Source organism: Oncorhynchus clarkii, chromosome 13, assembly GCF_045791955.1.
Source record: "Oncorhynchus clarkii lewisi isolate Uvic-CL-2024 chromosome 13, UVic_Ocla_1.0, whole genome shotgun sequence".
NCBI lineage: Eukaryota > Metazoa > Chordata > Actinopteri > Salmoniformes > Salmonidae > Oncorhynchus > Oncorhynchus clarkii.
In genome coordinates this window covers 9,668,755-9,693,946 of record NC_092159.1, presented here as the reverse complement: position 1 = coordinate 9,693,946, position 25,192 = coordinate 9,668,755, and the positions used below count along the sequence as shown (strand labels likewise).

General features: G+C 46.0%; 1 protein-coding gene across 1 annotated transcript in view; it reads right to left on the bottom strand.

Annotated features, from left to right (window-relative positions):
* LOC139424362 (slit homolog 1 protein-like) overlaps window positions 1-25,192 on the bottom strand; it is a 116,529-nt gene that overhangs the window by 71,898 nt on the left and 19,439 nt on the right. The window contains exons 2-4 of the mRNA XM_071176105.1: window positions 19,627-19,698; window positions 12,168-12,239; window positions 11,960-12,031 (exon numbers count right to left, since the gene is read on the bottom strand). Of these exons, the coding sequence (XP_071032206.1) occupies window positions 11,960-12,031; window positions 12,168-12,239; window positions 19,627-19,698 (216 nt within the window). The remainder of the gene's footprint in view (window positions 1-11,959; window positions 12,032-12,167; window positions 12,240-19,626; window positions 19,699-25,192) is intronic.

Genomic DNA, 25,192 nt, shown 5'->3' with positions numbered 1-25,192 from the left:
ACACACTCACAGGACTCTACACACTCACAGGACTCTACACACTCACAGGACTCTACACACTCACAGGACTCTACACACTCACAGGACTCTACACACTCACAGGACTCTACACACTCACAGGACTCTACACACTCACAGGACTCTACACACTCACAGGACTCTACACACTCACAGGACTCTACACACTCACAGGACTCTACACACTCACAGGACTCTACACACTCACAGGACTCTACACACTCAAGCACACTGACACTCACAGGACTCTACACACTCAAGCACACTGACACTCACAGGACTCTACACACTCAAGCACACTGACACTCACAGGACTCTACACACTCACAGGACTCTACACACTCACAGGACTCTACACACTCACAGGACTCTACACACTCACAGGACTCTACACACTCACAGGACTCTACACACTCACAGGACTCTACACACTCACAGGACTCTACACACTCACAGGACTCTACACACTCACAGGACTCTACACACTCACAGGACTCTACACACTCACAGGACTCTACACACTCACAGGACTCTACACACTCAAGCACACTGACACTCACAGGACTCTACACACTCAAGCACACTGACACTCACAGGACTCTACACACTCAAGCACACTGACACTCACAGGACTCTACACACTCAAGCACACTGACACTCACAGGACTCTACACACTCAAGCACACTGACACTCACAGGACTCTACACACTCAAGCACACTGACACTCACAGGACTCTACACACTCAAGCACACTGACACTCACTCACAGGACTCTACACACTCAAGCACACTGACACTCACAGGACTCTACACACTCAAGCACACTGACACTCACAGGACTCTACACACTCAAGCACACTGACACTCACAGGACTCTACACACTCAAGCACACTGACACTCACAGGACTCTACACACTCAAGCACACTGACACTCACAGGACTCTACACACTCAAGCACACTGACACTCACAGGACTCTACACACTCAAGCACACTGACACTCACAGGACTCTACACACTCAAGCACACTGACACTCACAGGACTCTACACACTCAAGCACACTGACACTCACAGGACTCTACACACTCAAGCACACTGACACTCACAGGACTCTACACACTCAAGCACACTGACACTCACAGGACTCTACACACTCAAGCACACTGACACTCACAGGACTCTACACACTCAAGCACACTGACACTCACAGGACTCTACACACTCAAGCACACTGACACTCACAGGACTCTACACACTCAAGCACACTGACACTCACAGGACTCTACACACTCAAGCACACTGACACTCACAGGACTCTACACACTCAAGCACACTGACACTCACAGGACTCTACACACTCAAGCACACTGACACTCACAGGACTCTACACACTCAAGCACACTGACACTCACAGGACTCTACACACTCAAGCACACTGACACTCACAGGACTCTACACACTCAAGCACACTGACACTCACAGGACTCTACACACTCAAGCACACTGACACTCACAGGACTCTACACACTCAAGCACACTGACACTCACAGGACTCTACACACTCAAGCACACTGACACTCACAGGACTCTACACACTCAAGCACACTGACACTCACAGGACTCTACACACTCAAGCACACTGACACTCACAGGACTCTACACACTCAAGCACACTGACACTCACAGGACTCTACACACTCAAGCACACTGACACTCACAGGACTCTACACACTCAAGCACACTGACACTCACAGGACTCTACACACTCAAGCACACTGACACTCACAGGACTCTACACACTCAAGCACACTGACACTCACAGGACTCTACACACTCAAGCACACTGACACTCACAGGACTCTACACACTCAAGCACACTGACACTCACAGGACTCTACACACTCAAGCACACTGACACTCACAGGACTCTACACACTCAAGCACACTGACACTCACAGGACTCTACACACTCAAGCACACTGACACTCACAGGACTCTACACACTCAAGCACACTGACACTCACAGGACTCTACACACTCAAGCACACTGACACTCACAGGACTCTACACACTCAAGCACACTGACACTCACAGGACTCTACACACTCAAGCACACTGACACTCACAGGACTCTACACACTCAAGCACACTGACACTCACAGGTGTAACGGTTTTCTATATGAGAAGGAGAGTCGGACCAAAATGCGGCGTGTAGATTGCGATCCATGTTTATTGTGACTATAGCAACACGAATCTAAATACAAACAGTGCAAAATAATAAACGTAATGAAAACCGAAACAGCCTAAACTGGTGCAAACTAACACTAAGGACAATCACCCACAAACACACAGTGAAACCCAGGCTACCTAAATATGGTTCCCAATCAGAGACAATGACTAACACCTGCCTCTGATTGAGAACCATATCAGGCCAGACATAGAAATAGACAAACAAGACATCCAACATAGAATGCCCACCCAGTTCACGTCCTGACCAACACTAAAACAAGGAAAACACACACGAACGATGGTCAGAACGTGACAACAGGACTCTACACACTCAAGCACACTGACACTCACAGGACTCTACACACTCAAGCACACTGACACTCACAGGACTCTACACACTCAAGCACACTGACACTCACAGGACTCTACACACTCAAGCACACTGACACTCCAACACACACACTGATTTCATAATTTGCTCACACCCACATAATATGCACTTACATTTATACTGACTCTACACACACACACATATATAAACTGCTGCTACTCTGTTTATCATATATCCTGATGTCTAGTCACCTTACCACTATACATATCTACTTCTATAGATCGAGTATCCCTGTACATTATAATATGGTACTGACCCTGTAAATAGTTTGTTTACCCCTATACATATCTACCTCTATAGATCCAGTATCCCTGTACATTATAATATAGTACTGACCCTGTATATAGTATGTTTACCCCTATACATATCTACCTCGATAGATCCAGTATCCCTGTACATTATAATATGGTACTGACCCTGTATATAGTATGTTTACCCCTATACATATCTACCTCTATAGATCCAGTATCCCTGTACATTATAATATGGTACTGACCCTGTATATAGTATGTTTACCCCTATACATATCTACCTCTATAGATCCAGTATCCCTGTACATTATAATATGGTACTGACCCTGTATATAGTATGTTTATCCCTCTACATATCTACCTCTATAGATCCAGTATCCCTGTACATTATAATATGGTACTGACCCTGTATATAGTATGTTTATCCCTCTACATATCTACCTCTATAGATCCAGCATCCCTGTACATTATAATATGGTACTGGAACTGACCCTGTATATAGTATTCTTACTTACTTGATCGTGCTCTTAGTTATTTTTATATCTGTGGGCTTTTGTTCTACCTTGTATTTCTCAATATTACATTGTTATTGATTACTGCATAGTTGGGGTTAGAGCTGAGCATTAAAGGTATTTCACTGTACTTGTGACGTTAAAAGTGAAACTAATACTGTAGGAGAGGGGAGTGGATAGTGAGTCTCTTCTGAAGACAACAGCCGAGTCTGATCTCTCTTCCTTAAAGAACTGCCCGGCCTAACGAACCTCCTCTTCTTAATGAGCATCTCTGGGTAATGACTGTTTTGATGTTGCCTCTCCTCCCCCCCCCACACACACCTCATTACCACAAACAAACTCCCACCGACACACACAAGGCCCATTACCTACTCAATCCCAGTAAATTATACGGGTAAACAGTATCTTCACGCTCCGGTGCCTCCCTAAACGCTAATTAAGACAGCTGTCATGACCGGCTGGCGCTCCCGTTCATCACCACTTGAACCGTTTAACAGCACCGGGAGAGACGGCACATGTTACCGTTCAACAGGAGAACACCACAGTAGCTACCGTACCGTTAGCATAATGTGAGGAGAGCTAACAGATACAATGCTGTTTGTGGACTTGTTTTCCTATCTTGTCAGGACCAGAATTTAATTTTTTAACATTTTATTTCAACTGTATTTAACTAGGTAGAGTTGAGAACAAGTTCTCATTTACAACTGCGACCTGGCCAAGATAAGGCCAAGCAGTGCGACACAAACAACAACACAGAGTTACACATGGGGAAAAATAAATGTAGAGTCAATAACACAATAGAAAAATCAATATACAGTGTGTGCAAATGTAGTAAGATTAGAGAGGTAAGGCAATAAATAGGCCATGGTGGCGAAATATTTACAATATAGCATTAACACTGGAGTGATAGATGTGCAGATGATGGTGTGCAAGTAGAGATACTGAGGTGCAAAAGAGCAAAAATAAATAACAATATGGGGATGAGGTAGTTGGATGGGCTATTTACAGATGGGCTGTGTACAGGTGCAGTGATCGGTAAGCTGCTCTGATAGCTGATGCTTAAAGTTTGTGAGGGAGATATAAGTCTCCAGCTTCAGTGATGTTTGCATTTCGTTTCAGTCACTGGCAGCAGAGAACTGGAAGGAAAGGCGGCCAAAGGAGGAGTTGGCTTTGGGGATGACCAGTGAAAAATACCTGCTGGAGGGCGTGCTATGGGTGGGTGTTGCTATGGTGACCAGTGAGCTGAGATACGGAAGGGCTTCACCAAGCAAATACTTATAGATGACCTGGAGCCAGTGGATTTGGCGACAAATATGAAGCGAGGGCCAGCCAACGAGAGCATACAGGTTGCAGTGGTGGGTAGTATATGGGGCTTTGGTGACAAAATGATGGCACTGTGATAGACTACTTCCAATTTGCTAAGTAGAGTGTTGGAGGCTATTTTGTAAATGACATCGCCGAAGTCAAGGATCGGTAGGATAGTCAGTTTTACGAGGGTATGTTTAGCAGCATGAGTGAAGGAGGCTTTTTTTGCGAAATAGGAAGCTGATTCTAGATTTAATTTTGGATTGGAGATGCTTAATGTGAGTCTAGAAGGAGAGTTTGCAGTCTAACCAGACACCTAGGTATTTGTAGTTGTCCACATATTCTAAGTCAGAACCGTTCAGAGTAGTGATGCTAGTCGGGCGGACAGCGATCTATTGAAAAGCATGCATTTAGTTTTACTAGCATTGAAGAGCAGTTGGAGGCCACGGAAGGAGAGTTGTATGGCATTGAAGCTCTTCTGGAGGTTAGTTAACACAGTGTCCAAAAAAGGGACAGAAGTACACAGAATGGTGTCATCTGCATAGAGGTGGATCAGATACTCACCAGCAGCAAGAGCGACATCATTGATGCATACAGAGAAGAGAGTCGGTCCAAGAATTGAACCCTGAGGCACCCCCATAGAGACTGCCAGAAGTCCGGACAACAGGCCCTCCGATTTGACACACTGAACTCTATCTGAGAAGTAGTTGGTGAACCAGGCGAGGTAGTCATTTGAGAAACCAAGGCTGTTAAGTATGCCAATAAGAATGCAGTATTTGCCAGAGTCGAAAGCCTTGGCCAGGTCGATGAAGACAGCTGCATAGTAATGTCTCTTATCGATGGCGGTTATGATATCCTTTAGGACCTTGAGCGTGGCTGAGGTGCACCCATGACCAGCTCGGGAAACCCGGTTGCATAGCAGAGAAGGTACAGTGCGATTCGAAATGGTCGGTGATCTGTTTGTTATCTTGGCTTTCGAAGACTTTAGAAAGGCAGGGTAGGATAGATATAGGTCTGTAACAGTTTGGGTCTAGAGTGTCTCCCGCTTTGAAGAGCGGCAGCTTTCCAATCTTTCGGGATCTCAAACAATACGAAAGAGAGGTTGAACAGGCTAGTAATAGGGTTGCAACAATGGCGGTGGAAATTTTTTAGAAAGAGAGGGTCCAGATTGTCTAGCCCAGCTGATTTGTAGGGGTCCAGATTTTGCAGCTCTTTCAGAACATCAGCTATCTGGATTTGGGTGAAGGAGAAGCGGGGGTGGAGGTTTGGGAAAGTTGCTGCAGTGGGTGCAGAGCTGTTGGCCGGGGTAGGGTTAGCCAGGTGGAAAGCATGGTGGAAAGCATTTTTGAAAATCTCGATTATCGTCGATTTATCGGTGGTGACAGTGTTTCCTAGCATCAGTGCAGTGGGCAGCTGGGAGGTGGTGCTCTTATTCTCCAAGGACTTTACAGTGTCCCAAAACCTTTTGGAATTTCTGCTACAGGATGCAAATTTCTGTTTGAAAAAGCTAGCCTTTGCTTTCCGAACTGACTGTGTATATTGGTTCCTAACTTCCCTGAAAAGCAACATATCGCGGGGGCTATTCGATGCTAATGCAGTACGCCACATGATGTTTTTGTGCTGGTCAAGGGCAGTCAAGTCTGGAAAGAACCAAAAGCTATATCTGATCTTAGTTCATTTTTTTTTTAATGGGGCATACTTATTTAAGATGGTGAGGAAAACACTTTTAAAGAATAACCAGGCATCATCTACTGACGGGATGAGGTCAATATCCTTTCAGGATACCCGGGCCAAGTAGATTAGAAAGGCCTGCTCACTGATGTGTTTTAGGGAGCTTTTGACAGTGATGAGGGGTGGTCGTTTGACCGCGGACCCATTACGGACGCAGGCAATGAGGCAGTGATCGAGTTACCAGAATGTCCTGACAAGTCACCAAAATGTCCTGACAAGACACCAGAATGTCCTGACAAGACACCAGAATGTCCTGACAAGTCACCAGAATGTCCTGACAACAAGTCACCAGAATGTCCTGACAACAAGTCACCAGAATGTCCTGACAACAAGTCACCAGAATGTCCTGACAAGTCACCAGAATGTCCTGACAAGACACCAAAATGTCCTGACAAGACGCCAGAATGTCCTGACAACTCACCAGAATGTCCTGACAACTCACCAGAATGTCCTGACAAGTCACCAAAATGTCCTGACAAGTCACCAGAATGTCCTGACAAGTCACCAAAATGTCCTGACAAGTCACCAGAATGTCCTGACAAGTCACCAAAATGTCCTGACAGGTCACCAGAATGTCCTGACAGGTCACCAAAATGTCCTGACAGGTCACCAAAATGTCCTGACAGGTCACCAAAATGTCCTGACAGGTCACCAGAATGTCCTGACAGGTCACCAGAATGTCCTGACAGGTCACCAGAATGTCCTGACAGGTCACCAGATTGTCCTGACAGGTCACCAGAATGTCCTGACAAGTCACCAGAATGTCCTGACAAGACACCAGAATGTCCTGACAAGACACCAGAATGTCCTGACAAGACACCAGAATGTCCTGACAAGTCACCAAAATGTCCTGACAGGTCACCAGAATGTCCTGACAAGTCACCAGAATGTCCTGACAGGTCACCAGAATGTCCTGACAAGTCACCAGAATGTCCTGAGAAGACACCAGAATGTCCCGAGAAGATAGGAAAGTCGGGACATTTTGCATGTCCTGAAAAGTAAAAGGGTTAGGTTTAGGGGTTTGTGGTTAGGGTTAAGGTTTAGGGGTTTGTGGTTAGGGTTAAGGTTTAGCAAAATTGGAATATGAATGGGAATACATTTTTACTCCCCCCAAAAATCTAAAAGTAACGAAAAACTAACTAATGTTTACTGAAACAACACAAAATGAAAGTACGTTATTGAAAATCTTAGTTTTTTCCTCCGTACTGGTTAGCCCCAGTGCATGTTTTATAGAAGCTTCCACCGTACTCAGCAATAACAGACTGGAGGGTGTGGGTGTGTGCAAGTGCATGTGTGAGTGAGAGCGAGAGTGATGGGGGCAGAGGGGGGACGGGTGAGACAGGAACAAGTGGACTAAGGGTTGGGTTCACCTCAAGGTCAAGGCGCGCACACGGACACACACACACACACACACACACACACACACACACACACACACACACACACACACACACACACACACACACACACATACACACACACACACACACACACACACACACACACACACTCCCAGCTCCACCTGTGCCTCAGTAATCCCTGGTTAGCCCCAGGGGTGAGGGCCTATTCCGGGGAGAGGAAACCAGGGAGGGCCCTTCCCTCTGGGTATCCAACAGACAAAGACTGGCTCTGGGTGTGGAGCTACCACAACACAGACACACACAAAAGACAGGATACACACAGAGAGAGAAAACAACAGGGAGAGGGGATGGAGAGAGAAAAAGGAGAGGCAGAGAGAACGATGGAGGGAGAAGGAAGGAGGAAGGGGGGATGGAAGAAGGATATAAGTGAGGGAGATGCATGGAGGGAGTGAAGCAGAAAGATGGAGGGAGTGAAGCAGAAAGGTGGAGGGAGTGAAACAGAAAGATGGAGGGAGTGAAGCAGAAAGATGGAGGAAGTGAAACAGAAAGATGGAGGGAGTGAAACAGAAAGATTGAGGGAGTGAAGCAGAAAGATGGAGGGAGTGAAGCAGAAAGATGGAGGGAGTGAAACAGAAAGGTGGAGGGAGTGAAGCAGGCAGAAAATAAGAGGGGGGGGGAAGAGGGAGAATTAGGAGGATACATACAGAGAACCCATGAAAGACGCCACAGACAGCGCCCCTGTGTGTTAGCATGTTGTGTGTATTCCTCTCTTCCTCCTCCTCCCTGTGTGTTAGCATGTTGTGTGTATTCCTCTCCTCCTCCTCCTCCTCCTCCCTGTGTGTTAGCAGGTTGTGTGTATTCCTCCTCCTCCTCCTCCTCCCTGTGTGTTAGCATGTTGTGTGTATTCCTCTCCTCCTCCTCCTCCTCTTCCCTGTGTGTTAGAATGTTGTGTGTATTCCTCTCCTCCTCCCTGTGTGTTAGCATGTTGTGTGTATTCCTCCTCCTCCTCCTCCTCCCTGTGTGTTAGAATGTTGTGAGTATTCCTCTCCTCCTCCCTGTGTGTTAGCATGTTGTGTGTATTCCTCCTCCTCCTCCTCCCTGTGTGTTAGAATGTTGTGTGTATTCCTCTCCTCCTCCTCCTCCTCCCTGTGTGTTAGCATGTTGTGTGTATTCCTTTCTTCCTCCTCCTACTCCTCCCTGTGTGTTAGCATGTTGTGTGCATTCCTCCTCCTCCTCCTCCTCCTCCTCCCTGTGTGTTAGCATGTTGTGAGTATTCCTCTCCTCCTCCCTGTGTGTTAGCATGTTGTGTGTATTCCTCCTCCTCCTCCTCCTCCCTGTGTGTTAGAATGTTGTGTGTATTCCTCTCCTCCTCCTCCTCCTCCCTGTGTGTTAGCATGTTGTGTGTATTCCTTTCTTCCTCCTCCTACTCCTCCCTGTGTGTTAGCATGTTGTGTGCATTCCTCCTCCTCCTCCTCCTCCTCCTCCCTGTGTGTTAGCATGTTGTGTGTATTCCTCTCTTCCTCCTCCTCCTCTTCCTCCCTGTGTGCTGGCGTGTTTCAGAGGAAGAGGTCTGCTGGGACTGAGGCTTTATGATGTCCATCAACACAGCACGGAAACATCTCCCTCCCTCCCTCCCTGTTGTGTGTTTACTGATTGATTGAATATGCCAAGTCCATCTGGGTATTCCCTGATGGGAGCGACAGTGTGAAATTGCACAAAAACAAACAAGCCAACCCCAACCCCCACCCCCCGTCTCCCCCCACACACACACACACACCTTTCCCTCTCTCCTTCTCTATCCCCTTTTCTCTCTTTCTAACCCACCTATTTTTCTATCACATTCTCTCAATCTCCCTTTCAACAACTACTCTCATTATCCCCTACCCCCCTCTCCCTCTTTCTTCTCTCTCTGAACTCTGTTAGAGCCCATAATCCATCCATCCATCCATCCATCCACACCAACACACACACACCTGTCATGCTGGGATCAATCAATCGGATAATTAAAGAGTTACTCTGTGTTTGCTTTTCTCTCTCTCTCTCACTCTCTTTCTCCGTCTGTGTTTGTGTATCTGTCTCCTAGTGTCTCCAAGCAGTAGCACGGAAGCCCAAATACCCCCCTTTCTCCTCACCACACACACACATAACACATACCCAGACTCGCTGTGTTCACACACACAGCACACACACACTGCTTAGCCCCAAAATGCTGCAATATACCACCATTGGCCAGCAAACCATCTGGATAGGAAAACTGTAAGACGTAATAGAGTGACGCTCCAAAACACATGTTGTTGTTGTTGTTGTTGTTTTGGCTCTGTACTCCAGCACTTTGAAATGATACAATGACTATGAGGTTAAATATGCATTTTTTTATCCATACCAAGTAAACGTTCAGAAATCACAGCCCTTTTTGTACATGGTCCCCTCATTTTAGGGGACCAAAAGTATTGGGACAAATTCACTTATATGTGTATTAAGTATTTGGTCCCATACTGAGAAAGTTACAGACGCCCAAATATCACACCTCCAAGACAGGCTAACCTCTCACCATTACAATAACAGGCTAACCTCTCACCATTACAATAACAGGCTAACCTCTCACCATTACAATAACAGGCTAACCTTTCACCATTACAATAACAGGCTAACCTCTCACCATTACAATAACAGGGGAGGTCAGCCTTTTATTCTGGGGGGGGGGTGTATGATATTTGTGCGTCTGTAACTTTCTCTCTCAACATGATTCACGATTATCCGTAACCATGGCAGCATCCACATTAATATAGAAGGCTTTAGAAACGTATATTCCCATTTACCATAACATTGTCTCCAAAATGACCCAATACATTATTTACCATTCATTTTTATTGGACGCAAAATAATCTGAAACAACCAAAACAAACAGAAAATGCATCCAACAAGTCTATAGAGTCACAAGCTTGATGTAGTCATTGCCTGCTATGAATATGAGACCAAATACTAAACTTATTACTACTTCAATACAGATATAAGTGAATTTGTCCCAATACTGTTGGTCCCCTAGATTGGGAGACAACGTACGAAAACTGTCCACCCGATACGGATGAAAATACCCTTAAATTAAAGCTGACAGTCGACAATTTAACCTAAAAGTCATTGTATCATTTCAAATCCAAAACAACAAGAAACGTGTCACTGTCCCAATACTTTGGCAGCTCACTGTATGTAGAGGAGAACCAATATGGAGTTGGACAGGGATGGAAGTATAGTGTGGTCCAGTCGTGTATAGTGTGGTAGAGTAGTGTATAGTGTACAGGGTGGTAGAGTAGTGTACAGGGTGGTAGAGTAGTGTATAGTGTACAGGGTGGTAGAGTAGTGTACAGGGTGGTAGAGTAGTGTATAGTGTGGTAGAGTAGTGTATAGTGTACAGGGTGGTAGAGTAGTGTATAGTGTGGTACAGTAGTGTATAGTGTACAGGGTGGTAGAGTAGTGTACAGGGTGGTAGAGTAGTGTATAGTGTGGTACAGTAGTGTATAGTGTACAGGGTGGTAGAGTAGTGTACAGGGTGGTAGAGTAGTGTATAGTGTGGTAGAGTAGTGTATAGTGTACAGGGTGGTAGAGTAGTGTATAGTGTACAGGGTGGTAGAGTAGTGTATAGTGTGGTAGAGTAGTGTATAGTGTACAGGGTGGTAGAGTAGTGTATAGTGTACAGGGTGGTAGAGTAGTGTATAGTGTGGTAGAGTAGTGTATAGTGTGGTAGAGTAGTGTATAGTGTACAGGGTGGTAGAGTAGTGTATAGTGTGGTAGAGTAGTGTATAGTGTACAGGGTGGTAGAGTAGTGTATAGTGTACAGGGTGGTAGAGTAGTGTATAGTGTACAGGGTGGTAGAGTAGTGTATAGTGTACAGGGTGGTAGAGTAGTGTATAGTGTGGTACAGTAGTGTATAGTGTACAGGGTGGTAGAGTAGTGTACAGGGTGGTAGAGTAGTGTATAGTGTGGTAGAGTAGTGTATAGTGTACAGGGTGGTAGAGTAGTGTATAGTGTGGTAGAGTAGTGTATAGTGTACAGGGTGGTAGAGTAGTGTACAGGGTGGTAGAGTAGTGTATAGTGTGGTAGAGTAGTGTATAGTGTATAGTGTGGTAGAGTAGTGTATAGGGTGGTTAAATAGGGTACTCACAGTCGAGCCAGAGCCTCATTCTTCTGGAACAGGAGTTCAGGGAGCTGAGTGAGACGGTTCCTGTTCAGACGACTGTTCAGAAGGACAGAACACATTAGAAACCAGACTGTGTCTGTGTCTGTGTGTGTGTGGGTGTGTGTGTGTGTGTGTGTGTGTGTGTGTGTGTGTGTGTGTGTGTGTGTGTGTGTGTGTGTGTGTGCGCACTCACAGTCTCTCCAGTTCCTTCAGATCATCAAAAGCTCCTCTCTCAATGTTGCTTATCTGGTTCTCCATCAGGTGACTGAAGAGAATGAGAGATGGATGGAGAGAACGGATGGAAGAGAGAGGGAGGAAGGGTGGAGGAAGAGAGTGGGAGGAAGTATGGAGGAAGAGGAAGATAAAGAGGTAGAAGAAAAAAGAGAAATTAATGATTGACCATATTTTATGGATCTCAACACAGCCCAAAAAACAACATGTTAACGTAACATATCACTTCTACCTGCTGTCTACACGGGGCAACACTTCATCTCCCTGACAGCATCCAGTCTGACAACTTCTACCTGCTGTCTACACGGGGAAACACTTCATCTCCCTGACAGCATCCAGTCTGACAACTTCTACCTGCTGTCTACACGGGGCAACACTTCATCTCCCTGACAGCATCCAGTCTGACAACTTCTACCTGCTGTCTACACGGGGCAACACTTCATCTCCCTGACAGCATCCAGTCTGACAACTTCTACCTGCTGTCTACACGGGGCAACACTTCATCTCCCTGACAGCATCCAGTCTGACAACTTCTACCTGCTGTCTACACGGGGCAACACTTCATCTCCCTGACAGCATCCAGTCTGACAACTTCTACCTGCTGTCTACACGGGGCAACACTTCATCTCCCTGACAGCATCCAGTCTGACAACTTCTACCTGCTGTCTACACGGGGCAACACTTCATCTCACTGACAGCATCCAGTCTGACAACTTCTACCTGCTGTCTACACGGGGCAACACTTCATCTCCCTGACAGCATCCAGTCTGACAACTTCTACCTGCTGTCTACACGGGGCAACACTTCATCTCCCTGACAGCATCCAGTCTGACAACTTCTACCTGCTGTCTACACGGGGCAACACTTCATCTCCCTGACAGCATCCAGTCTGACAACTTCTACCTGCTGTCTACACGGGGCAACACTTCATCTCCCTGACAGCATCCAGTCTGACAACTTCTACCTGCTGTCTACACGGGGCAACACTTAATCTCCCTGACAGCATCCAGTCTGACAACTTCTACCTGCTGTCTACACGGGTCAACACTTCATCTCCCTGACAGCATCCAGTCTGACAACTTCTACCTGCTGTCTACACGGGGCAACACTTCATCTCCCTGACAGCATCCAGTCTGACAACTTCTACCTGCTGTCTACACGGGGAAACACTTCATCTCCCTGACAGCATCCAGTCTGACAACTTCTACCTGCTGTCTACACGGGGCAACACTTCATCTCCCTGACAGCATCCAGTCTGACAACTTCTACCTGCTGTCTACACGGGGCAACACTTCATCTCCCTGACAGCATCCAGTCTGACAACTTCTACCTGCTGTCTACACGGGGCAACACTTCATCTCCCTGACAGCATCCAGTCTGACAACTTCTACCTGCTGTCTACACGGGGCAACACTTCATCTCCCTGACAGCATCCAGTCTGACAACTTCTACCTGCTGTCTACACGGGGCAACACTTCATCTCCCTGACAGCATCCAGTCTGACAACTTCTACCTGCTGTCTACACGGGGCAACACTTCATCTCCCTGACAGCATCCAGTCTGACAACTTCTACCTGCTGTCTACACGGGGCAACACTTCATCTCCCTGACAGCATCCAGTCTGACAACTTCTACCTGCTGTCTACACGGGGCAACACTTAATCTCCCTGACAGCATCCAGTCTGACAACTTCTACCTGCTGTCTACACGGGTCAACACTTCATCTCCCTGACAGCATCCAGTCTGACAACTTCTACCTGCTGTCTACACGGGGCAACACTTCATCTCCCTGACAGCATCCAGTCTGACAACTTCTACCTGCTGTCTACACGGGGCAACACTTCATCTCCCTGACAGCATCCAGTCTGACAACTTCTACCTGCTGTCTACACGGGTCAACACTTCATCTACCTGACAGCATCCAGTCTGACAACTTCTACCTGCTGTCTACACGGGGCAACACTTTATCTCCCTGACAGCATCCAGTCTGACAACTTCTACCTGCTGTCTACACGGGGCAACACTTCATCTCCCTGACAGCATCCAGTCTGACAACTTCTACCTGCTGTCTACACGGGGCAACACTTCATCTCCCTGACAGCATCCAGTCTGACAACTTCTACCTGCTGTCTACACGGGTCAACACTTCATCTCTCTGACAGCATCCAGTCTGACAACTTCTACCTGCTGTCTACACGGGTCAACACTTCATCTCCCTGACAGCATCCAGTCTGACAACTTCTACCTGCTGTCTACACGGGGCAACACTTAATCTCCCTGACAGCATCCAGTCTGACAACTTCTACCTGCTGTCTACACGGGTCAACACTTCATCTCCCTGACAGCATCCAGTCTGACAACTTCTACCTGCTGTCTACACGGGGCAACACTTCATCTCCCTGACAGCATCCAGTCTGACAACTTCTACCTGCTGTCTACACGGGGCAACATGTCATCTCCCTGACAGCATCAAGTCTGACAACTTCTACCTGCTGTCTACACGGGGCAACACTTCATCTCCCTGACAGCATCCAGTCTGACAACTTCTACCTGCTGTCTACACGGGGCAACACTTAATCTCCCTGACAGCATCCAGTCTGACAACTTCTACCTGCTGTCTACACGGGGCAACACTTCATCTCCCTGACAGCATCCAGTCTGACAACTTCTACCTGCTGTCTACACGGGGCAACACTTCATCTCCCTGACAGCATCCAGTCTGACAACTTCTACCTGCTGTCTACACGGGGCAACACTTCATCTCCCTGACAGCATCCAGTCTGACAACTTCTACCTGCTGTCTACACGGGGCAACACTTCATCTCCCTGACAGCATCCAGTCTGACAACTTCTACCTGCTGTCTACACGTGGCAACACTTCATCTCCCTGACAGCATCCAGTCTGACAACTTCTACCTGCTGTCTACACGGGGCAACACTTAATCTCCCTGACAGCATCCAGTCTGACAACTTCTACCTGCTGTCTACACGGGGCAACACTTCATCTCCCTGACAGCATCCAGTCTGACAACTTCTACCTGCTGTCTACACGGGGCAACACTTCATCTCCCTGACAGCATCCAGTCTGACAACTTCTACCTGCTGTCTACACGGGGCAACACTTCATCTCCCTGACAGCATCCAGTCTGACAACTTCTACCTGCTGTCTACACGGGTCAACACTTAATCTCCCTGACAGCATCCAGTCTGACAACTTCTACCTGCTGTCTACACGGGGCAACACTTCCTACTTCATCTCCCTGACAGCATCCAGTCTGACAACTGTCTGGACAGACACAGGGACAGACACAGGGACAGACACAGGGACAGACACAGGGACAGGACGGTAACTAACCCAGGAGATGTTATTATTAACTATTATTATTAACTATTAGTTTCACATTGAGGGTTTAAACCCACTATCACACACACACACATACAGACACACGCAGTCGTGTACAGCTAACCTTGTGGGGCCACACAATTCAGTCCCATTCAAAATCCTATTTTTCCTAAATTTACCCTGACTTTAACTGAAAAACCTAACCTTAATCCTAACTCCTAACCTTTAACCTAATTCTAACCTTAACCCCCTAGAAAGAGCATTTGACCTTGTGGGGACGAACAAAATGTCCCAGTTGGTCAAATATCTGTTTGTATTCTATTCTGGTCCCCACAAGATTAGTTAAACAAGTCCACACACACACACACACACACACACACACGTCCACACACACACACACACGTCCACACACACACACACGTAAGTCCACACACACACACACACACAAGTCCACACACACACACACACACAAGTCCACTCACACACAAGTCCACACACACACACACACACAAGTCCACACACACACACACACACACACACACACACACAAGTCCACACACACACACAAGTCCACACACACACACAAGTCCACACACACACACACACAAGTCTACACAAACACACAAGTCCACACACACACACACACACATACACATACACATACACACACACACACACACACACACACACACACACACACACACACACGTAAGTCCACACACACACACAAGTCCACACACACACACACACACACACAAGTCTACACACACACACACACACACACACACACAAGTCCACACACACACAAGTCCACACACACACACACACAAGTCCACACACACACACACACACACACACACACACACACACACACACACACACACACACACACACACACACACACACACACACACACACACACACACACACACACACACACACACACACACACACGTCTATGTCGAAAACAGTGTCAGTCTAACACAGCAACCTGAGACAACCAATCCCCTTCCTCCCCTGGGGTATTGGAGTTCCACCCCAGCTTAACGGTATCTGTAAGAGCAGATGGGAGGCCTGTGTGTTCTGTTGGTAAAGTCAGTCAGTTGCTCTATCAGCGGTGTAATAAACACTCAATGTGTATGACAACCTCTGTATTAAAGCTGAGATCTGCAGAGGGTGAAACATGTATGTACCCTTGTACAAGGCGCCTAACCCTAATTGCTCCTGTAAGTCTCTCTGGATCAGAGCGTCTGCTAAATGACTCACTAACTGTAAGTCTCTCTGGATCAGAGTGTCTGCTAAATGACTCACTAACTGTAAGTCTCTCTGGATCAGAGTGTCTGCTAAATGACTCACTAACTGTAAGTCTCTCTGGATCAAAGTGTCTGCTAAATGACTCACTAACTGTAAGTCTCTCTGGATCAGAGTGTCTGCTAAATGACTCACTAACTGTAAGTCTCTCTGGATCAGAGCGTCTGCTAAATGACTCACTAACTGTAAGTCTCTCTGGATCAGAGTGTCTGCTAAATGACTCACTAACTGTAAGTCTCTCTGGATCAGAGTGTCTGCTAAATGACTCACTAACTGTAAGTCTCTCTGGATCAGAGTGTCTGCTAAATGACTCACTAACTGTAAGTCTCTCTGGATCAGAGTGTCTGCTAAATGACTCACTAACTGTAAGTCTCTCTGGATCAGAGTGTCTGCTAAATGACTCACTAACTGTAAGTCTCTCTGGATCAGAGCGTCTGCTAAATGACTAAAATGTCAAATGCAATAGCGCAAATGGCCGTGGCAGTTTCCCCGCTCCGGATTCCAGATTTAAGTTCCGTTCCACTGTTCAGACCTGCAAAATACAAATCCATAATAACGTTCTGAACCGGTTCGAACCACAAAAAAGTACCGGTCCTTTCTTTTCATTTCTCAACCCGTGAAATCAACCTCGTATTTACATTTAGCTCATTAAATCACTACACTGTGGTAATCACTACACCCTGGTAATCACTACACTGTGTTAATCACCACACCCTGGTAATCACTACACTGTGGTCAAATCCCTTCACTGTGGTAATCACTACACTGTGGTAAAATCACTACACTGTGGTAAAATCACTACACCCTGGTAATCACTACACTGTGTTAAAATCCCTTCACTGTGGTAATCACTACACTGTGGTAAAATCACTACACCCTGGTAATCACTACACCCTGGTAATCACTACACCCTGGTAATCACTACACCCCGGTAATCACTACACCCTGGTAATCACTACACCCCGGTAATCACTACACCCCGGTAATCACTACACCCGGGGAATCACTACACCGTGGGAATCACTACACCCTGGTAATCACTACACCCTGGTAATCACTACACCGTGGTAATCACTACACCATGGTAATCACTACACCCTGTCAATCACTACACCCTGGTAATCACTTCACCCTGGTAATCACTACACCGTGGTAATCACTACACCGTGGTAATCACTACACTGTGGATAGAGCAGCTTTCTATGGACCAGGAAAGCTAGTTGTTTAAACTTTATATGCTTGATGGACACACAAGTGTAAGCCATCTCTGGAGCCCTCCACCAATCAGGCCTTTATGGTAGAGTGGCCAGACAGAAGGACAACCATCTCTGGAGCCCTCCACCAATCAGACCTTTATGGTAGAGTGGCCAGACAGAAGGACAACCATCTCTGGAGCCCTCCACCAATCAGACCTTTATGGTAGAGTGGCCAGACAGAAGGACAACCATCTCTGGAGCCCTCCACCAATCAGACCTTTATGGTGGAGTGGCCAGACAGAAGGACAACCATCTCTGGAGCCCTCAACCAATCAGACCTTTATGGTAGAGTGGCCAGACAGAAGCCACTCCTCAGTAAAAGGCACATGACAGCCGGCTTGAAGTTTGCCAAAAGGCAACTAAAGACTCTCTGACCATGAGAAACAAGATTCTCTGGTCTGATGAAACCAAGATTGAACTCTTTGGCCTGAATGCCAAGCGTCATGTCTGGAGGAAACCTGGCACCATCCCTAGGGTGAAGCATGGTGGTGGCAGCATCATGCTGTGGGGATGTTTTTCAGCGGCAGGGACTGGAAGACTAGTCAGAATCGAGGGAAAGATGAACAGAGCAAAGAACAGAGAGATCTTTGATGAAAACCTGCTCCAGAGCACTCAAGACCTCAGACTTCCAACAGGACAACGACCTTAAGCACACAGCCAAGACAATGCAGGAGTGGCTTCAGGACAATTCTCTGAATGTCTTTGTGCGGCCGAGCCAGTGCACAGTCATGAACCCGATCGAATATCTCTAGAGAGACCTGAAAATAGCTGTGCAGCGACGCTCCCCATCCAACCTGACAGAGCTTGAGAGGATCTGCAGAGAAGAATGGGAGAAACTCCCCAAATACAGGTGTGCCAAGCTTGTAGCGTCATACCCGAAGCTGTAATCGCTGCCAAAGGTGCTTCAACAAAGTACTGAGTAAAGGGTGTGAGTACTTATGTATATGTAATATTTAATAATTTTTTTATCCATTAGCAATACAATTTAAAAAAACTGTTTTTGCTGTGTCATTATGGGGTGTGCAGATTGCTGAGAATATAGTTTTTTAAAATACATTTTAGAGTAAGGCTGTAATGTAACAAAGTCAAGGGGTCAGAATACTTTCACACAACACATCTTACCCTGTTGAAGTTAATGAAGCCCATGTGTGATGTGATACCTGTATCCTTAAGCCTAGAAAACATACCGGCAGGCAGACACTGGAAGGAGATGTTTCTGAGCGACAGAGGGACTGCTTTGCATTGGCACTTTGATTGGGTTTCATGTGGGACAAAAAAATAATCTCAACCTAAAAGAAAGTCATTAACGTGTTCTCACGCTTTTAAAATAATGGTTCTGTTCCGGACCACTAGAGATCACTTTTGCTCCCGGTTCTGTTTCCGTTCCTTGAAAAATGTAATTATTTCCCGGTTCTGTTCCTTGAACCAGTTCCAACTCCTGGTAACAGTAATATTGAGTGTAGTAAGACCTCACTGAGGTGAATAGTAGTGTAGTGAGGGACGGGACTTACAGAACTCTGAGGTGTTTGAGGCCAGAGAAGTCTGTCTTGCTGATGGTCGTCAGGTTGTTCCCATTTAGATCACTGGATGAGAGGAAAAAAAACACACAGAATATTAGCAAACATGTTGGTCAAGATTTAACTCTTTGGCCTAAATGCCAAGCGTCATGTTGGAAGGAAACCTGGCACCATCCCTACGGTGAAGAATGGTGGTGGCACTCCCCAAATACAGGTGTGCCAAGCTTGTAGCGTCATACCCAAGAAGACTTGAGGCTGTAATCACTGCCAAAGGTGCTTCAACAAAGTAATGAGCAAAGGGTCTGAATACTTATGTAAATGTGATATTTAATTTTCTTTGCAAACATTTCTAAAAACCTGTTTTTGCTTTGTCATTATGGAGGGAAAAAATGTTTTAATCCATTTTAGAATAAGGCTGGAACGTAACAAAATGTGGAACAAGTCAAGGGGTCTGAATACAATCCGAATGCACTGTAAACACAATAATACTATACTCTATCTCCTTTATCTAGGACTGGCCTTAGCTACAGGTAGAGCAGACTGGTTTCATCGACAGTTCAGAATACATGACAGAAGTCAGTCTCTCTCTCTCCTTCTAGCTGTCTCAATCGCTCTCCTTCCCTCCCGCTCTCATTCACACACAGACACAGGTGCTGTGTGACAGGGGAGCTGCAAATGTGTTGGTGTTGTCTTGCCTGGGGCTACAACGTCCCTTTCAAACACCCACACAGTGTCCTCAGAGCAGCAGCCCACAGAGGTGCTGATTGGATGCAGCAGGCGGTCAACCAATCGCAGGGTGGTTTTATTAAGCCACAGCAGGTTGACTGGCACAAAACAGGAATTAACAGCTCCTCTCCAGAGGACAATCTGCTTGCGTCCCAAATGGCACCACTTTTGACTAGGGCTCTGGTCAAAAGAAGTGCACTATATAGGGAATAGGGAGCCACAGTAGGATGAGATGTGTCATTGGTAAGCATCTGTGCCTATGTCATCACAAATAACCTGACAGCATGATCTCAACCTAAAGTTTCTGAGAGTATGAGGAATCCAATGTGAGAAAACACAGGGAATCCTGGTTAAACCAGACAATGCTATTCTCACCATTGTTCTACTTCATGGTGAGCTGCAGCGTTTAGTCTACGAGAACCTTAGCTTGCTATCAAACATCCTTGGTTATTGATCAACCAGGTCGCTCAACATCCACTGAAATTCGACGTCCGTCCAGGTCCCCAGGACGTCGGGAGATGCCTTCAAACCCCAGCCACTAGGGGCAACGCTGAGCTCTATTACCACCAAGTAGGCTTGGGTTTTGCTAGGGAATTGTGGACAGGGATGGCGGATGGGCGGAAGCCACGAGCTCCAGCTCAAGAGGGTTGAATGTTCAATCCCTGTACAAGGCACTTGTTTTTTATAGTTTTGTTTTAATCCAAAACCTGAACCCTTATCTTAACCATTCAGAATGAATGCCTAAACTTAACCTTCAAAAGGTTAGGTTTATGGACAAACGTCGGGATTCTGCAGTGAGTCTGTGAGCATGCTGGTCACAAGAAAGAGCGGTCGATTTGGGATGTTTGAAAAGGTCCCAAGGACGTCGATACTTAACCATTTGAGTTGTTTGTGTTTTAACCCTGTAACCAAATCCAATCAAATCTTACTGCTCACACACACACACGGTAAGCAGATGTTAATGCGAGTGTAGCGAAATGCCTCTAGTTCCGACAGTGCAGTAATATCTAACAAGTAATCTAACAATTCCCCAACACCTACCTAATACACAAAAACCTAAAGGGGTGAATGAGAATATGTCCATATGAGTGAGATTTCCTGCAGCACCTAGATCTTTACCCAACCAAGGAGGGCCTACAGCAGCACCTAGATCTGTTCCCAACCAAGGAGGGCCTACAGCAGCACCTAGATCTGTTCCCAACCAAGGAGGGCCTACAGCAGCACCTAGATCTGTTCCCAACCAAGGAGGGCCTACAGCAGCACCTAGATCTGTTCCCAACCAAGGAGGGCCTACAGCAGCACCTAGATCTGTTCCCAATGTAAGAAATATTACATCAAAAAACTAAATACTGTATTGTCTTCTAAGAACTCGAAGCGAGGCAACCAACTCCACTCTGAAGTAATGGGTGAAAAATCGACGTTCATCCGTTTAAGTCAAAGTCTGAAGTGAAACTATGAGATCAGGTTGCAGGCAGGGCTGTGAGAGCTTGTTGTATAGACAGGGTTATTATATTTTGGGATTTTTGGAATTCAATTTTTCCCCAAAATTATTTTTTGGGGGGGGGTTGGAAATTCTTCCGCAACTCCATTTTCAAATCAGTCGCGACCCCTAGTTTGGGAACCGCTGCTTTACAATATGACCTCATTGTCTTTGGTTTAATTGACAGCCAGATAGGAGAAGATGATGTCACCTTTCCCACAGGGCTCTGTGGTGACAGTCTGTAAGACGGTGTGGGCGTGGTATCAGGTTGCTGTACTACAGTAAAGAGTGAGGTAGAGGATGACCTCGTCTGTCCCAAAGAGCAGTATAACACGAGAGAGAGAGAGAGAGAGAGAGAGAGAGAGAGAGAGAGAGAGAGAGAGAGAGAGAGAGAGAGAGAGAGAGAGAGAGAGAGAGAGAGAGAGAGAGAGAGAGAGAGAGAGAGAGAGAGAGAGAGAGAGAGAGAGACTGGTTTCGGTGTGTGATCTTGACCCAGACTTCACCCATGGAGTAGTGAGAGAAATGCTGAACGGTTTGAGAGAGAGAGAAAGAGAGAGAGATGTGGAATTACAGGGGGTCTATAATCCCTCTCATGGTGTGTGTGAAATTGCTCTGACAGTGAGTGGACCTGGGCACCAGAAGAAGTTTGTGTTTGACCTATATACTGTATAAGTACACACACAATGCTCTCTTCCTAGTGTTTCAGAGAGCAACTCCTACATCATCCCTAGAGAGACACTTGTAATTGTGTCACTGTTACAAACAAGGAGGCTGTATTTACAACAACTGAAATCACTGATGTGGTTTCCCAGGTTACGTGACTGGAGTATAAGCTTGGAGAAGAGTCTTAGCTAACAGGGTCCTGGAAAAAAGAGAGCGAGAGCGAGTAGGTCCTAATGACGTCGAGAGAGAGAGAGATGACGGATGGGAGGGGGAGGTGAACACACACACACCTTGTGTGCTGATTAGGTGTGGATAATTGGGTTTTGTGGAGCATGGAGAGGTCAGGGAAGCCTGAAGTAGAGAGAAACTTCACCAGACAAAGGCTTGTTACAGCAGAACGCGTCTTACACACTTACACAGCGCAACACACAAAGTACACACTGACACATTCATCCTTCCAGCCACCTGCACACTCTCCCTCCCTGACACACACACACACACAGCAAATTACTCCGCAATAGCAGCTTCAGTGAGCAGTCAAGCAGCACAAGTTCCACTCAAGTTCCCCCTTATTAGCTGGGCTATGGAAGGAAAGGCCACAAAGAGACAGAAAAAGATAGACAGATGAAAAAAGAGAGAGAGAGAGAGAGAGAGAGAGAGCGATGGAGAGAGAGAGAGATGGAGAGAGAGAGAGAGAGAGATAGATGGAGAGAGACATATGGCATCATAAAATCAATGTACACAAACAACAAATGTGAAGTTCAAATTGACAAAAAAACAAAACACATTTCTTTCCACAGGGCCGTGGGGTGAGACAGGGATGCAGCTTGAGTTTACATACACCTTAGCCAAATACATTAAACTCAGTTTTTCACAATTCCTCACATTTAATCAGAGTAAAAAAGTTAGGATCACAACTTTATTTTAAGTCAGAATAATAGTAGAGAGAATGATTTATTTCAGCTTTTATTTCTTTCATCACATTTCCAGTGGGTCAGAAGTTCACGTACACTCAATTAGTATTTGGTAGAATTGCCTTTAAATTGTTTAACTTGGGTCATTTACATACACTCAAACGTTTTGGTAGCCTTCCACAAGCTTCCCACATTCCTCCAGACAGAGCTGGTGTAACTGATTCAGGTTTGTAGTCCTCCTTGTTCTGCCCACACATTTTCTATAGGATTGAGGTCAGGGGCTTTGTGATGGCCACTCCAATACCTTGACTTTGTTGTCCTTAAGCCGTTTTGCCACAACTTTGGAAGTATGCTTGGGGTCATTGTCCACTTGGAAGATCCATTTGCGACCAAGGTTTAACTTCCTGACATATGTCTTGAGATGTTGCTTCAATATATCCACATAATTTTCCTACCTCATGATGCCATCTATTTTGTGAAGTGCACCAGTCCCTTCTGCAGCAAAGCACCCCCACAACATGATGCTGCCACCCCCGTGCTTCACGGTTGGGATGGTGTTCTTCGGCCCTTTTTCCTCCAAACATAACGATGGTCATTATGGCCAACAGTTCTATTTTTGTTTGATCAGACCAGAGGACATTTCTCCAAAAAGTACAATCTTTGTCCCCATGTGCAGTTGCAAACCATAGTCTGGCTTTTTTCATGGCGGTGTTGGAGCAGTGGCTTCTTCTTCCTTGCTGAGCAGCCTTTCAGGTTATGTCGATATAGGACTCGTTTTACTGTGGATATAGATACTATTGAAAATGTTTCCTCCGGCATCTTCACAAGGTCTTTTGCTGTTGTTCTGGGATTTATTTGCACTTTTTGCACCAAAGTACGTTCATCTCTAGGAGACAGAACGAGTCTCCTTCCTGAGCGGTATGATGGCAGCGTGGTCCCATGGTGTTTATACAGTACTTGCATACTATTGTTTGTGCAGATGAACATGGTACCTTCAGGTGTTTGGAAATTGCTCCCAAGGATGAACCAGACTTGTGGTCTCCAATTTCTTTTCTGAGGTCTTGGCTGATTTCTTTTGATTTTCCCATGATGTCAAGCAAAGAGGCACTGAGTTTGAAGGTAGGTCTTGAAATACATCCATGGGTACACCTCCAATTGACTCAAATGATGTCAATTAGCCTATCAGAAGCTTCTAAAGCCATGACATCATTTTCTGGAATTTTCCAAACTGTTTAAAAGCACAATCAACTTAGTGTGTGTAAACTTCTGTCCCACTGGAATTGTGATACAGTAAATTATAAGTGAAATAATCTATCTGTAAAGAATTGTTGGAAAAATGACTTGTGTCTTGCACAAAGTAGATGTCCTAAACGACTTGCCAAAACTATAGTTTGTTAACAAGACATTTGTGGAGTGATTAAAAACGAGTTTTAATGACTCCAACCTAAGTGTATGTAAACTTCCGACTTCAACTGTATAAATCAACAAATTGGCGAAGACACTAGAACAGTGTGCAGCACCCGGCCTCACCCTATTAGAATCTGAAGTCAAATGTCTATCGTTTGCTGATGATCTGGTGCTTCTGTTCCCAACCAAGGAGGAACTACAGCAGAACCTAGATCTGTTCCCAACCAAGGAGGAACTACAGCAGTACCTAGATCTGTTCCCAACCAAGGAGGAATTACAGCAGCACCTAGATCTGTTCCCAACCAAGGAAGGCCTACAGCAGCACCTAGATCTGTTCCCAACCAAGGAGGAACTACAGCAGCACCTAGAT